The sequence below is a fragment of the Equus quagga genome, chromosome 9, assembly GCF_021613505.1.
Source record: "Equus quagga isolate Etosha38 chromosome 9, UCLA_HA_Equagga_1.0, whole genome shotgun sequence".
NCBI classification, from domain to species: domain Eukaryota; kingdom Metazoa; phylum Chordata; class Mammalia; order Perissodactyla; family Equidae; genus Equus; species Equus quagga.
This window is the reverse complement of record NC_060275.1, coordinates 39,295,927-39,313,085: the sequence shown is the minus strand read 5'-3', so window position 1 is coordinate 39,313,085 and position 17,159 is coordinate 39,295,927. Positions and strand designations below refer to the sequence as shown.

The following is a 17,159-nucleotide window of genomic DNA, read 5'->3' as shown; positions in this document are numbered from 1 at the left end:
CAGGTTTTGCCATACTTACGTCAGGCAAAGCAGACTTCAAGATAAAAAAGGCAATGAAAGACAAAGAGGGGCAGTACATAATAATAAAAGGGACATTCCACCAAGAGGACATAAAAATTATGAATACATATGCACCTAACACAGGAGCACCAAAGTATAGAAAACAATTATTAACAGATCTAAAGAGAGAAATTAACAGCAACACAATAATAGTAGGAGACCTCAACACCCCACTTACATCAACGGATAGATTATCCCGAAGGAAAGTCAATGAGGAAATAGTGGATTTAAATGAAAAAGCAGACCAGATAGACTTAATAGATGTATATAGAACATTTCATCCAAAAACAGCAGAATAAAACATTCTTCTCAAGTGCACATGGAAGATTCTCAAAGATAGACCATATGCTGGGAAACAAGGAAATCTTCAATAAATTTAAGAAGACTGAAATCACATCAAGATTCTTTTCCAACCCCAGTGCTATGGAACTAGAAATCAACTACAAGAAAAAGCTGGGAAAGTCACAGATATGTGGAGACTAAACAATATGCTACTGAACAACCATTGGATCAATGAGGAAAGCAAAGGAGAGACAAAAAAATATCTAGAGACAAATGAAAATGAAAATACAACATACCAACTCTTATAGGATGCAGCTAAAATGGTTTTAAGAGGGAAATTCATAGCAGTACAGGCCTACCTCAACAAACAAGAAAAACCTCAAATAAGTCATCTTCAACTACACCTAACAGAACTAGAAGAAGAAAAACAAACAAAGCCCAAAGTCCGCAGGAGGGAAATAATAAAAATTACAGCAGAAGTAAATGAAATAGAGACCAAAAACACAGTAGAAAGGATCAATGAAACTAAGAGCTAGCTCTTTGAGAAGATAAACAAAATTGACAAGCCCTCAGCCAGACTCACTAATAAAAAAAGAGAGAAGGCTCAAATAAAATTAGAAATGAAGGAGGAGAAATAACAATGGAAACCTTAGAAATACAAAGGATTATAAGAGAATACTATGAAAAACTATATGCCAACAAATTGGATAACCTAGAAGAAATGGATGGATTCATTTACTCATATAACCTCCCAAAACTGAATCAGGAAGAAATAGAGAATATGAATAGACCAATCACAAGTAAAGAGATTGAAACAGTAATCAAAAACCTCCCCCAAAAAAGAAGTCCAGGACTAGATGGTTTTTCTGGAGCATTCTACCAAACATTCAAAGAACATTTAATACCTATCCTTCTCAAACTATTTCAAAAAATTGAAGAGATGGAATGCTTTCTCACTCATTCTATGAGACCAACATTACCCTGATACCAAAACCAGACAAGGACAACACAAAGAAGGAAAATTATAGGCCAATATCACTGATGAACATAGATGCAAAAATCCTTAACAAAATATTGGCAAACCTAATACAACAATACATTAAAAGGATCATATACCATGATCCAGTGGGATTTATACCAGGTATGCAGGGATGGTTCAACATTCTCAAATCAATGTGATATACCACATTAAAAAAATTAGGAATAAAAATCACATGATCATCTCAATAGTTGCAGAAAAAGCATTTAACAAGATCTAACATCCATTTATGATAAAAACTATCAACAAAATGGATACAGAAGGAAAGTACTTCAACATAATAAAGGCCATATATGACAAACCCACAGCCAACATCATACTCAATGGGGAAAAACTGAAAGCCATCCCTCTGAGAACAGTAACAAGACAAGGTTGCCTACTCTCACTACTCCTGCTCAACATAGTAATGGAGGTTTTGGCCAGAGCAATTAGTCAAGAAAAAGGAATAAAAGGTATCCAAATTGGAAAGGAAGAAGTGAAACTATTGCTGTTTGCGGTCAACATGATTCTAAATATAGAAAACCCTAAAGAATCCCCCAGAAAACCATTAGAAATAATCAACAACTACAGCAAAGTTGCAGGGTACAAAATCAATTTACGAAAATCAGTTACATTGTTATACACTAAAAACAAACTAACATAAAGAGAACTCAAGAATACAATCCTGCTTACAACCACAGCAAAAAGAATGAAATATCTAGGAGTAAATTTAACCAGGGGGCCAGCCCCACGGCTGACTGGTTAAGTTCACACCCTCCACCTCGGTGGCCCAGGGTTTTGCTGGTTCAGATCCTGGGTGCAGACATGGCACCACTTGTTAGGCCATGCTCAGATGGCATCCCAAATGACACAACTAGAAGGACCCACAACTAAAATATACAACTATATAGTGGGAGGATTTGGGGAGAAAAAGAAGAAAAATAGCAAAAATAATTTAACCAGGGAAGTGAAAGACATACACTGAAAACTATAAGGCATTATTAAAAGAAATCAAAGAAGCTACAAAGAAATGGAAAGATATTCCATGTACAAACACCCTGGTCCAAAACTGGGCAGAGGATATGAACAGACATTTTTCCAAAGAAGAGATATAGATGGCCAACAGGCCTATGAATAGATATTTAACATGACTAATTATTAGGGAAATGCAAATCAAAACTACAAGTAGATATCATCCTACATCTGTCAGAACGGCTACAATCAACAAGACAACAAATGTTGGAGAGGATGTGGAGGAAACTGAACCTTCATCCACTGCTGGTGCAAATACAAACCAGTGCAGCCACTATAGAAAACAGTATGGAGATTTCTCAAAAAATTAAAAATATAAATACCATACAGTCCAGCTATCCCACTAGTAGATATTTATCCAGAGAACTTAAAATCAACAATTCAAAGAGATTTAAGCACCCCTATGTTCATTGTGGCATTATTCACAATAGCAACCCAAGTGCCCATCAACTGATGAATGGATAAAGAAGATGTCATATATATACATACAATGGAATACTACTCAGCCATAAAAAAACACAAAATCTTGGGGCCCACCCGGTGGTGCAGGAGTTAAGATCACAGGCTCCACTTCAGTGGCCCAGGGTTCACCAGTTCACATCCCAGGCTCAGACCTACACATCACCTATCAAGCCATGCTGTGGCAGGCATCCCATGTAAAAATAGAGGAAGATGGGCACGGATGTTAGCTCAGGGCTAATCTTCTGCAAAAAAATAAAAGATAAAGTCGTCCCAACAACATGGATGGACCCTGAGGGTATGATGCTAAGTGAAATAAGCCAGACAAAGAAAGACAAACACTGTGTGATTTCACTCATATGTGGAAGATAAACAAACGGATAAAGAAAACAGATCATCAGAGAAGAAAGGCATTGGGGGTGGGCAAAAGGGGTAAAGAGACACATATATATGGTGACAGATAAAAATTAGACTATTGGTGGTGAGCACGATGCAGTCTATACATAAACTGATAAATAATAATGTACACTTGAAATTACACAATTTTATAAACCATTATGACCTCAGTAAAATAATCAGGAAAAAAACGTAAAAGAAAATACTATGTAGTAACATTGGGAAAATGTTGATGATAATTTTAAATGAAAAAGCACAATTCAAAATTATATTAAACTATTATTATAACTTTAAAGAGTATGCCAGGTACCATATTTTAGAAAATAATCAATTCAGAAGAAAGCAACCAGAATGTCAAGGAAAGTGGAAACCAAGAGAGAATGAGTGCCTGAAAGGGAGAATTCTAAGTGAGTCAGATTACAGTGGACCCTGTTTTGTTGCCTCCCTGGCATCCATTTTCCCCTCCCTTTCTCAATAGTTCTCCAATGTTTTTTTGGAGATCTCATGAGTGTATATAAATTGATTAGACATAGAGACTGTGAACTCAACCAGAACTCACAAGAGTTTATAATATAAAACCTAAAATTACTTAAATTATACTTAGAAACGTAACTTAAATATTCCCAACATTGGCAACAGTTCGAGCAGTGCGTTCTCTCTTTAGGCCAAGCCACGAAGGAACCCAAATAATCAAAAGGTGACCTGTTCAATGTGGATTTAAAGAGGATATAATAATACCACGTGGTTAAGTTATGCCATCATACGCATCTGGGTGGAAACATTTTTGTCCACAGTAGCAATACCTTCAGGAAACACTAAGTTCTTCTGTCATCACGACAGTATATTATTTTATCAGCACTGCTAATATGTGGATATTTAACTCATATTTCTACGGCTGACCAAACACCACTTCTTATAACATTCTTTCCATATTAACATATGAAGCTTAATTAAGTTCTTACACTTATTTTATCATTTTATGAAATATTTAAATCACAATTATAAAAGTAAATGAAACTAGCAAAAAAGGATGTGGGAAAAATACAACCAATAATATGCATACAACTCAATTTCATGTGCACAAAGTGCAAGCAACTGCAGGGTAGACTACTGTGAATGAGTCTGCCCACGCTCTGGGAATCAGTACGTTGTAGAGGGAAGAGAGAGTTTTGATTAATTCATTAGTCAGCGAGCTCTATTAAGAGCTCTTTTATTATATTTTCAAGCAAAATGCCATCTAGTTTTACAGCTTAGGAGCCATTCTGTCACTTTAAAGTGACTTTGAATATCACATATTGATTAACTGTGATTTTAAAGTTTAAACTCTATAGGGTTATCTTATTTCCCTTATTTGAAAATTCTAGGGGACATATTACTGTTATATGCTATATATCAACAACAGTGCCATGAAAATTATCTAAAGGGCACTTATAACACCTATTTTATCAAGTAGAGAGCATTTATAATGGAATGGACATATGAATTGTTTATATGAGGACAGAGCTGATTTAAGAAAAAGTTTTTTCTCATTATAGTAGATAAGCATGCTCCCTCTGCTATCTTATTAATTATGAATTTGTAGATAAATCCTCCTTTAGTAGATAGTTCAAGGTAAATGTCATCCTACCCTTGTTCAAATTAATGCTAAATCTAAATTAACATATTCCAAATTAGTGAGACCAAACAAATCGTCAAATCAATTGTTTTGTAATGGTAGCTTTTATAGAGAAAAATGAATTAAAACAAACATAGCAAAACTCCTTTCCTGACCTCAAGTAAACCCCAATGAGCATGTAAACAGAGACTACTAAGAAAACAATGACCCATATTCGAAATTCAAACAAACCCTTGATATTAGATTTGAAAATCTCTTCTAATTAGGTCAATTGGTTAGAGCATGGTGCTAATATGACCAAGCTAGACATTAGATCCTCATATGTGCCACTTAGCTTTGCCCCATGTCCCTAGATTAAACCTCTAAAGCCCTCTAGCCATCTGGTAACTGCAGTTAGGTCCCCCCATAAGTGTCCTCCCCCACACTCCATTACCCTGGCACCCCAGCAAAAAAAAAGAAAACCAGTTCAAAAACATTGGCCAATCTTAATTCAATGACTACTACCTTTATATATAACGATCAGACCCAAATATTCAAATAATATGTTCTGAAAACACATTAAACTTTAAAGAGGAAGAAAAATAACTAATAACAACAAAACACCAGCTCTCTGCCTGTAAGACAGGTTATTCCTTCTTATAAGCAAAATTCACCTTCCAATTTGCTGAACTTATATTCTGAATTTCCTTCTCACCCTTCCATTTTCAACAGCTCCAAACACTTGAAAGATCTGTAATTGTGAGAACCACCACAAATGAATACTTGATTAAAGTTAGGAAGAGTGGGACATAAGAGCGTATCGAATAAACCTCAAACAGAGAGAAAAGAAGAAAATCAAAATAAAGATTTTCCCTTCTCAACACAGAGAGGGGAAAATGATTTCCAGTTCCCACTTGTATATTAACAAAAGAAGAAGATCTACCTATTAATGTTATTTTCTATATTCTACTCCCAAATGTTAGGCAGGCCTTCTTTAAAATACATAATGTTATATTGAAATAATTATTTAAAAATAAAATTATAGAATGGTTATGTCTAATGAATGAGAATGAATGTTATTTCTGTTGTATTTGCTTCTGTGTGTTATTTTCAAAAATACTTAAACATACATTAATATAATCATGTGAATAATACTCTCTTTTGATATGTATACTCTTCTGTCTCCATGAAAAACCTTAAACAGTAAGCCATCTCATATTCTATCGAGGAGATAGATGGAATACAATGAAATAAAAAATGTTTAAAGATAAAAAGATTCAGAGAAAAATCAAATAGATATATGGGTATATATACATATATATATATATTACTAGCAATATGCATATTCCTAATGCAAGCCATCATTAACTATTTCAAATGATCTGTATATTTTACTAAATTATGTACCATCTCATCACAAACTATAAGAACGGCAACACATTAGGCATTACGTGGAAAGAATATTTAAATTATTCCCAGCTGAATCTTAAACCAGAAATAATCTTAGCCAAATATGCTTTTTAAAAGTTGACTTGTTTTAACTGCACAAATGCTTTTGGGAAATTTTACACCAAAGAACTATATGTTAGTTTTCTTTTGCTGTATAACTGCATTTGGGTGGTTTAAAACTTCACACACTTAGTATCTCACAATTTCTGTGGGTCAGAAGCCCAGCACATTTTAACTGGGTCGTCTGCGCATGTTCTCGTGAAGCTGAAATCAAGGTGTTGGCCAGCTGCAACCTCATTTGGAAGCTCAACTACGGAAATATCCACTTCCAAGCTTTGGTTGTGGGTAGAATTCATTCCCCTGTGGTTGTAGGATTTAGGACCCCATTGTTTTGCTAGCTGTTGGCAAAGCATGCTCTCAGCTTCAAGAGGTTGCTGTCATCTCTTAACCACATTGTCCCCTCCATCTCAGCGATAGAGAACCTCCCTCACACTGAATCCATCTCAGGCTGTGAAACTCTCTACTTCTTCTGCTAGGAGCCAGGAGGAAAAAATTCTCTGCTTTTAAAAGACTAACATGATTAAGTCAGACCCATTTGAAAGAGCCGCCTTTGTTAAAGTCAACTGTCCCACATAACATAATATAACTATGGGAGTGACAGCTCATCATATTCACAGGTTTCACCCACACTCAAAGGGGAGGGAATTAAACAAGTGTGAGAGTCATTTGGGAGTCATCTTAGAATCCTGCCTACCACAGTGTTCAAGAATTGAAGAATCATAGTGAAGACCCTTAGTGGCACAGAAAGGCATGTGGCTATAAAATCAAAGAAAAATGAGCAAGAAACAACTTGGAGTAAGATTAAGAATATTGCCTTAAAGAACAAACTCCATGTTTCAAAAAATATTTGAAACATTAACTTTACTGTGTAAAGGTCTGTGCTTGAATAAGTATTCTGTATAGAAATCTCCACTTGGGTTTTTAGGATTTCCTGGGAAGTCTTTGTAGCCGTGGATGTAGTAACAACTAAGAGGTCAACAATTATTTCTCCTCAGCTCCAAAAAGAAAAACACCTATTTATTATAAGCCGACATCCATATTCCTTTTAGGTGCCTTTAAATCTATTCTGTCTTAAGTTTCAGAGAATCCTATTTTTAACATTTTATTGGAATTAATAAAGTCGGAGATTTGTATAGCATGATTCAATTACACCGCAACATCAAGCTATTGAATTACATTGATTTACCGCTTGATAATTTGATTTTAATACCTGTATTATATTTATTTATAACTATAATATTTCAAACAATATATTGAGTCAAAGGAACTATTTAACTTTTATTCTTTACTCATCTGATTTATATTCTGCAACATAAACCACTATGATACATCAAGTCCCCACCTATATGACCTAAATCATGACATCTCTGCTCAAATACTTTTGATAGCTGCCATTCCCTACAGAATGAAGTCCAAACTTTTTAACGTGGCATTCAAGGCTTCTCATAATTTGGCCCCAGCCTATTTTTCCAACTTCATCTTCCACTGCACCCTACACTTCAGCTGTTCTTGACTGCACACCACCTCCTGAACATGCCTTTGATGAAATAATCTCTTCCCTCATACCAACACCAAACGTGTCTAATTGTTTTATGAAGGTTATGGACTTGTATGGCTAAGATATAATTCTAATGTTGTGTCAGTTAAGTACAGGGCCAACCCCTGTAATAGCAGAGGCGATATTTTAGCTGAAGTGTAAGGTCTTAACCACAATGTACTACTGTGAGGGAATACTGTACCATGGATTACAGTAATTGTCTCTGAGTTGGTAGATGCACACCCCAGGAAATGCATGAGATGACCTATTGAGGTGAAGAAGAAAATATTAAAACTTATATTTATATGTATTTTAATCTCAGCCCTGTATACTTACATTTTTAAATATGTTTTATAGTGTGTTAAATGTTGATATAGTAGTATATCTATGTAATTTATAAAAATTACATATTGGGAGAATATTCAATTTTTTTAACAATTGCAGTGCGTTATTTAAAAAGTCTGGAGAACAAAGCTAGACTTTGGAATCCAACTGAAATAGTTTCTCATCCCAACTCTAACACTTTGAAACTGTGTGACTTTAGAAAGTCACCTTAACTTAAACCACAATTTTCTCAAGTGTGTCATAAAAAGCATTAATACCATAGGACTATTAGGAACATTAAAGGGGACATTTTGCTTAAACGTATTAGCCAAATCCTTAACCTATAGTTAGAACTTGATAAATGTAAGGCATTATTATAACATTATTATTAATTGTGTTACATTCAGTACTTGCATTGCCTAAAGAAGAAGTATGCTCATTGAAGAGCTCTAGATGACAAATTTCTTAGCCTTAAGAAGTGTTCACCCTTGTGCAGTGTTGGTGGGACTATAAAATGTTGCAACTGCTCCTGAAAACAATGTGGAAGTTCCTCAAAAAATTAAAAATAGAACTACCATATGAGCCAGCAATCCCACTTGTGTGTGCATTGAAGGCAGAGCCTTGAAGGGATATTTGCACACCCATGTTCCTAACAGCACTATTCACAATAGGCAAGAGGTAGAAGCAACCATGTGTCCATTAACAGATGAAGGATAAACAAAACATGGTATCTACATACAATGGCTTATTATTCAGCCTTAAAAAGGAAGGAAATCCTGTCAAACTCTATAACATGGATGAATCTTGAGGATATTATGCTAACTGAAATAAGTCAGTGATAAAAAGACAAATACTGTATGATTCCACTTACATGAGGTCTCTAAAGTAGTCATATTCATAGAAACAGAATGTAGAGTGGTGGTTACCAGGGGCTGGAGGGAGAGGGGAAAAGTGGGAGTTGTTGTCTAATGGGTAGAGTGTCAGTTTTACAATATGAAAAAGTTGTGGAGATCTGTTGTACAACAATGTGTATATACTTATTACTATTGAACTGTAAACTTAAAATAGTTAACATGTTAAATTGTATTTTTTAACTTCAATTTAAATAAATAAATTTTTTTTAAGTGTCCAAAATGGCTATGGAACTAGCTGTTGTGTGGTCGTAAATGAGAAGGTCTCACTATGTGGTATCAGGCTGGGAAGAAATTTTCTTTTATTTCATTAATACTGAGCACCAAAGATGCCTCACACATTATTCCAGGCATTGGAGATCAAATCCCTTTGTTCAAAACAGGTTTTAGGAGAATTACCAAATTACCAAGCAATGGGTATATTGTGGGTATGATAATGGTAAGAATATGATGAATTCAAGAGATATTAAGTTGGTAGAATCAACAGTATTCTGTTGAGTATTGACTATAAGGAGGGAGAAAAAGGGAGAAATCAAGAATGTGACACAGATTTTGGGCTTGGATAGGTGAGCAAACTGTATTGCCATCCATGGAGAAAAGAAATTTTTTAAAAAGGAGGTGTCAGCTTGAAGGACCTAGGATGGGGCAATGGATGAAAGAAAAAACCATTTTTGTACACGCTCAGTTTGAGGTGCTTGGAGATATCTTGGTGAAAACATCTGAAACCCCAAAATACAAAGCTGAACCTCAGAAGATATGCGTTAAGTCGCCAAAACATAGACACACCTGAAGCCATGGACATGAGTGCAATTACTCAATGAGAAAAGGAATTCAAAGCATATGTTCATGAAATTATTTAATTTCAAGGATAAAAAGGTAAACAATTGATGAAATCTGGAAAAACAGGTGTGGGTTAGAATTTTACAGAGCAAATACAATATTTACAATGTTCTGGTGGAAAGACTAAAACAAAGGTGAACAAAGGCAAAGGACAAATATTTTCAGTTGCACGCAAACTTCAGAGAATAGAACACATGAACCTTTCTTTAGGAAAAAGAAAACGATGATCAGGAATTATAGCTCATCAAGTGAAGAATGAAATAAAAAAATTCAAAAGTAAAGAAGACCAGGGAAAAGAGTAGATGATAAGCACTTAAATATGACAAAGGAAAAACAATTGTGACAACCAAATTATGTACTATAACATAAATATAAAAAACCTTGACAATGAAAACAATTATAATATATGATATAATGAATAAATACCATAAAATATATAATTATATTATAATGAATGTACTATAATATAAACAGATGTAACAAGGTGAGAAGAAGTGAAATCTACCATTGAGAAAGTCAATAATATGTACAAAATTGAAATCTGTAGTTGAAAAAATAAATGTAATTCAATCTCCTAACGTTCTTCTTAATCTTTTCTATTAACTTCAAGAATAAATACCTCTAAGCAGAAGCACTTATCTATTGGCAATTTTTTGAATTTATGTATTTCTTTTTCTTTTGTTACATTTTGGTAAAATTATATTTTATTCTTCTTACTTAAATTAGCATCTAATTATCATTCCAGTTTTGGAAAATTCTTTCTGCCTGTCCATATCAATCATTGTATCAATCAATCATTACATCTAATCTTCTTTTGTATATATGTTTAGAGAGACATCGATAATGATGCTGATAATTACCTAATGGTGGTTAGATCTGGGTGGAGATTTAGCATGACTTTTTAATATTTTTCTTTCATTTTCACTTAGATTTTTTAAATAAAGAGAATACATCACTTTTACAAAAACAAAGTCATTTCATTTTCTTAAAATGGAGTATGTTGGATAAATAGCTGAATAATACACCATATGTATATGTAGCTTGTATTTTAACTCATTGTTGCAGTGTGATTCTGAGTTCATAACATACAGCTCACTATAATTGCATCATGGTGCTCTTGCTTAGAACAGCTTCTTTCTTTGAGCATTTACTATGTGCCAGGCATATGCTACATATGCTTATGAATTATGGTTATTATTAATTCTTATCCAAAACTAGTTAGGCAAGTATTATTACTGACATTTACAAAGAGGAAACTGCATCTTTAGTTAAGAAACTTTCCCTAACTCCCAGTTCCAGTAAGTGTCAAATCTAAGATTTAAATCTTGCACTGTGCCATGTTTCCTGGCATCTATGCTATCCATGAAGTTTATTTTATCCTGTTATCCCAGAATTATGAAAATGGATGTAACCTAAAACATACTAGATTCTCTTTCATCCTTCCCAGTTAGATATAAAAAGTCTTAGCACATACAACAGCTATTAGGGCAAGGTCTTATCTTGACATGGGATCGAAACACTTGGAAGTTCTGCTGCCATAGCTATCTTTTGCTTCATCTCTCCTCTCTCCTATGCAGAAAGTCTAGAGTGTCAAATCTTGAGAAGTAGAATCTCAGCTGGCTCAGGTTTACAGAGGGAGGATACGTGGGTGCTGAATCTTGCCCCTCACCCCCAATGTGGTTACTAATAAGACAGGGAAGAACAAGCGGAAAAGTTACGAGTTGGTATATTAGGAAATAAGTGTGGGACAGTCTTCACGGTTCCTCCTCAAATTCAGGGGAGTTATCTACATAAGCCTCTTGCCTCATGCCCGACTGACCTCGTAAAGGTACCCATGCTTCCCTGAGAGCCGTACATGGGCACTGCGCTAGGGACTTGCCATAGATGATTTATTCCTGAAAACCACTCACGAGGAACCCCTAAAGTCAATTAATAAGGCACGTTGCCTAGATCCATACTTGGGATCTATTTGACCCCAAAGACCTATGCTATAGAGTCTCCCAAAATACTTGAATGAAGAGAAAAACACATTGGTTATGGACAGCAATGCCCAGTGCAGAAGTATAGAAGGTAAACAAAAATTTGCTTATATCTCAGTGACTACTATTATAATTTGTCTCTGTGTCAGAGATACAGAATATCATAACATACAGTTGGCATTTTCCTCAGCTTTGTTTTCTGGAATTTCTGTAGCAAATTCCAGATCAAGGCCTAATATATGTGATGTGTGCCTTAGGCATGAAGTTAGACCAGGCAGAAATGTATACACACTCCTTATGAGGCGTTATTTCCTTCACTCTGATGTGGCATAAAGAATTTATAACTAAAATCATAGTCAGAGAACTAAAAAAACAGTAACTATTTGTGAGCCAGTCTATGAATATTCATTCTAATCACTGTACAGTAATCAATGAGTAGTATACACAGCAGGAACAATGTGGAATCTGAGCCTACAGATTGCAGAAATGAATAAATCATTTTTTAAATGACATAACTATAGATAATGTATTTTTCCTTCTTGATGAAAATTTATTTCATGCTACCTAGTGGAATAAATATAAGGAAAAAAATACACCAAAGGCAAAAATTAGACCTCAATGTCTGTTCCTACAAATACAGATCAAGAAAAGCATTACTCACATTATTCAATTACACAGTTGAGATAGTCATTACCTCGTTTGCTTAAGACTGAAAGACGAACAAAAATGTGACTTTACCAAATTTCCAGATATTTTACACAATACAGTGGGCTTTCTAAAAATACACAATAATGCTTTAATCATATTATTAATGGAAAGGTTTAATGAGTTTTCTGGTTATTTTCTAAGTTTACCTTTCATAATATCAAGTGGTATAATGGGTTTGGGTAGGTAAAATCGTAAGGGTGATATTTCAACTAACTGATGCCAGGAAACAAAAATGTCAATCAGGATCAAAAGCTTCTAGAAACAAACTAAACTAGAACTCTCAAAGACATAAAATAGAGTAACCATATTAATGCTAATTTCAAATGATCACTGATTAAACATATGTGGTTAATGTCAGACATTTGCTGTGTCTTTTTCAGAACTGTTTTAAATTATTCATGATTTCTTTCTTCTAAATTCCTGACACCTTCAATGAAAGAACATATAAAAATAATCGCGGTAGCAGAAAAAAACTTAGATGTGATTCTCAACAAACTGTATATGTGTGTACATATACACGTGCGTGCTTGTGCGCACACACACGCGCGCAGGTCCCACTCTAGACCTAAAATGGCTGAGTTGCAGGACGTTGTTGCTTAGTGAGCAAAGAGTATCTCCACGGCCACAGAGTAATCTAAACAGTGACAGATATGTCCCCTCAGCTTTAGGCATGGCCAGGACAAATATTAAAAGGCATGTTTATCTTTTCCAGTATTTTACATTTTTATTTTAAGTCAGTTGTCACTTGCTTGATTTTATCATCAGTTAAGTGTAGGCGTTAGGGGAAAGCGTATTTGCAAAGCTACATCTATTCTTTTAGGAAAATAAGAGGGAGAACCACGCTTCTTTCAGACTAAAAATCCTGTTTCAATTAAGTCTATGTGTTCTAGTACGACCTCCCAGTTGCTATCAGTCTCCCTTTCTTTCACTAAACACAAGTAGTTAATTAGCCCCAGCCTGTCCTCTCCCCTTCCCTCTTTCCCTTTTCGCAGTGTAATGATGTCTAATTATCAGCAGCAGTGGGTTAATGCAACATCAGGCGCAAATCTCTCTCACTGACAGCACAGCCAGCCGCAAACAAACCTCAAATAGCTAGAATGATTGTTAGTCTATTTGAAAATGCCAAATTCATTACTTTATTTCAACCAATATATGCCTTTAAAGCAAAAAAGAAAATGTGTTTCTTTGTCTTTCGGGTGATTGTACTCTTGCTATTTTACAGAAAAATCCACATATTTTAAAGGAAGAGATCATTTGAGATGTGGGGAAACACATGATAAGAGATCTTTTATTTATTTTTTAACTCATTGAAATGATGATTGGCTGTCTCTCAGAGAAGGAGGAGCCTATAATTCTAAGTCAGGAGCAGCATAAAAATTTCATAAAGAGCAATAGAAGAGCTCATGAATTAAAAACCTCTTCAACATTTCAAAACAGGCTTGAATGAAGAGCGGGGCTCTTAAATACTACGTGGAAACCATTATCTAAGGATATCACCTGATGGATTACATTTTCTCTCATAAATATATGGAATCTTTCTGCAAAAGAGAAACGTGTTACTTTATTATTAACCCGGGAGTTGTTATTCTAGATTAGATGTTTCAGCAGTAATTCTTTCACAATTTTGCATTAATTTTTGAATGGAAATACAGGTATCTGAACATGTGGATGCTGGTTTGAATTACTGGCATCCATGTTTATCTTAGTGCCTCTCTAACTATTACAGAGTTTATGTTATTTAGAATTTTTAATCGTGTTAAAAGGGCACATCTGCTTATACATATAGCGGCTGAAACCAAATCCACGCAGGTATAAACTCATTGTACCAATACACAAGTGAAGCTATCTGACAAGTAACAGAGGGACATAAGTTTAACATAAAAGGAACAAAAAAACTTCCCAGGTAGCAATTTGTTAACATATACAATATTATTAAATATTTAGGTAAATATATCTTAAATGATTATTTTATTCATTCAATTAGCCCAGTACTGCCCAAAGGAAAATACATTCTCATGTTTTGAATTCTAATTTACTTTATCTAACAATAAGTTATTTTTTTAAATCAGGTTCTTAATATTACTCCCAATACACATGAATCAAAGTCCTTCATTCTTTGCAACAGACTTCTGGCTCATCCAGATGTAAATAACCTCAGTTCTAATCCATGCCCATCTAGTCCTCATTATTTAGTTAAACAAGACAGTAATCTCACCATTGTCTTTAGCAATGCCACATGTTAAAGGAGAAGGCTGCATTTATAGATCTATCTCCTAGAAGCCTTTCAACAAGAGTACATTTTTTAAAAAACAACTGAACTTTTATGTGTGTTTCCACTCTACCTTTATTTCCATTTCCCATTTCCCATATAAATTCCAAAATAAATATACTTCCTTCAAACCACAAATCTCGGAAAACCATAAACTGTTTTCCAAACCTACACGAGTCCTCCAAATAATCCTTTGAAAAATCTTTCATGCACATATTTCCAATTTAATATACCTCCGTTTGAGATAGAAGAATACATCTTTCAAGACATCTCCTTTCTAGCATCCTCCAGGAATTCTGCACGAGAAACAGTTGCCAGTAAGGGAGGGAGGAAAAGGAGCAAATGCTCAAGAAACCCCAAAGCGAGGCAAAAATGCAAAGGATGCCAGGTACCCTCCCCCCCACCCTACTCCAGGCAAGTACCCACCGTAGCGTGATGAAGAATGAGGTCTTACAGATCTGATCTGCACTCCTACTTGTAGCCCACAGTTCCCATCTCCTTAAAAAGGAAACTGACGCTGCTGCCTCTCCCCAGCCTCACAGGCTTCTGCCGTGTGAGGCTGAGATATACTGGGCTCTCAGTGTCAGTACCTCGCAGCGCCTGGGCTTAGAGCTTTGTGGCCATGAGACTAGAGCCATCCCAGAACGAGGAACAAATACGTACACCATTTGCGCCCAAATCCATCTCTCTTTGTTGTTCATCATGTAGCTACGGCTTTATTTGTGAAAGGGAGTAGTGAGGAAGGGAATGGGGGGCGGGGAGGAGGAATCTCCAGGACCTTATCTACAATCTAAATAGTCGTGGCAAGATCTCTGGGAATGATCAAGGCGATCGGACAGCCCGGTGTCTCCCAGGCGGCGGTCTAACAATAAAACCTGACAGTGTCCGGGGGAAAACCCCACATCCGTGGCTAGCAGCACAATCGGGCTTTGTGCCAATAGGGAGACACTGTAGACTATCGATCAGAATCGTCTATTATCAGAGCGTGCGGCTGGGGTCCCAGCGTGGCCTTTATGCGCGGTGGTGGCGGCGGCGGGACACGCGCCAGGCGCTCAGCGAAGGACATGGGACAATGGCTCAGCCCGAGGACGCGGGACGCCGCCCGACCCGGGGATGGAAGCTCCAGCAGCGTGTCCGGGAGCCAGGAGGCGAGGGAGGGCAGCGGGCTCTGGAGGTGCGCTGCCGCTTTAAAATAAAGGACCACAAAGATTCCGCGGTGGGGGAAACGCGCCTGGCTAATGCGAGTGGGGACGACTTGGGGAGGGAGTTGAGAAGGGTGGGGGGCACACGAGCCAACGGTGGCTCACGGCTCTCCCTTTCTCCCCCCCCTTTCTCTCCCCTCCCCGCCGGGCTGCTCCGGCAGACAAATAACAGAAGAAGGCGAGTCACTCACCGTGGTCTTGACCGGCACGTAGAGCACTTGCTTGGCGCCGCCGCCGCCCCCGCGGACCTCATCCGGCTGGCCCAGCTGGAAGCCCTTCGATTTGACCCAGAATTTAAATTTGGCGTTGTCCGTGGAGCTCGACTCGGAGCCGTTGAGGAGCTGGACGATCCGTTCGTATTTTTTACGGGTCACCGTCTTGGTCTTGCCTGAGTCCCCGTAAGTCCTGAGGCACCAGTCCTGGAACTGGCGGTACATGTCGCGCTCGCTCTCCATGTTCCCCGCGCCCGGCCGTCGGCCGGATGCTCCCAGCGCACTTCGCACCTGTTCACCCTGGGCTCATGAAAAATGCAGCCCGGGCCGCGATGCAGGGACGCGAGGTCCCGGCCGCCGCCGGAGCCTGCTTCTGGTGGGGGGGAGGAATCGGGAGAGGGGAGGAGGGTCCGTTGGGCACCAGCAATCACTGCCCTGTGCGACCAAGTCTCTGGTTCATTGGTAATTGCAACGGACGTCTTGGACGCTTTTCTCGCTCTCTTACAGATGGGTCTCTTTAATATTGTGTGACTAGGACCATCCCAACAGCATCTGGCCCAGAGGAGCTGGGTTTTGAATAATTAAAATCCCATTCCTTGGTTTATTAAAAATCCGAATATTGACTTGGGGTGGTCCCTCGATGCCTCGCCCCGGGGCTGTGTCCGGGGCAGGGCAGGTGGAGCGCAGCGCCGCCTCCTCGCGAGCGCCCCAGAAGCTTCCCTGGCCGCTCGCCCCGCGGTCCAGGAGCGAGGGCTGCGCCTCTCTCGAAAGCAGCCGCTCGGCCCAGCGCCTGCGAGCCCCGAAGGGCACCCGGGACCCGGGCTCTG

General features: G+C 37.5%; 1 protein-coding gene across 1 annotated transcript in view; it reads right to left on the bottom strand.

Moving 5' to 3' along the window:
- Nucleotides 1-16,575, bottom strand: part of NOL4 (nucleolar protein 4) — a 350,767-nt gene extending 334,192 nt beyond the window's left edge. Inside the window, exon 1 of the mRNA XM_046671078.1 lies at nt 16,312-16,575. Within this exon, the coding sequence (XP_046527034.1) occupies nt 16,312-16,575 (264 nt within the window). The remainder of the gene's footprint in view (nt 1-16,311) is intronic.
- Nucleotides 16,576-17,159: the final 584 nt, after the last annotated feature.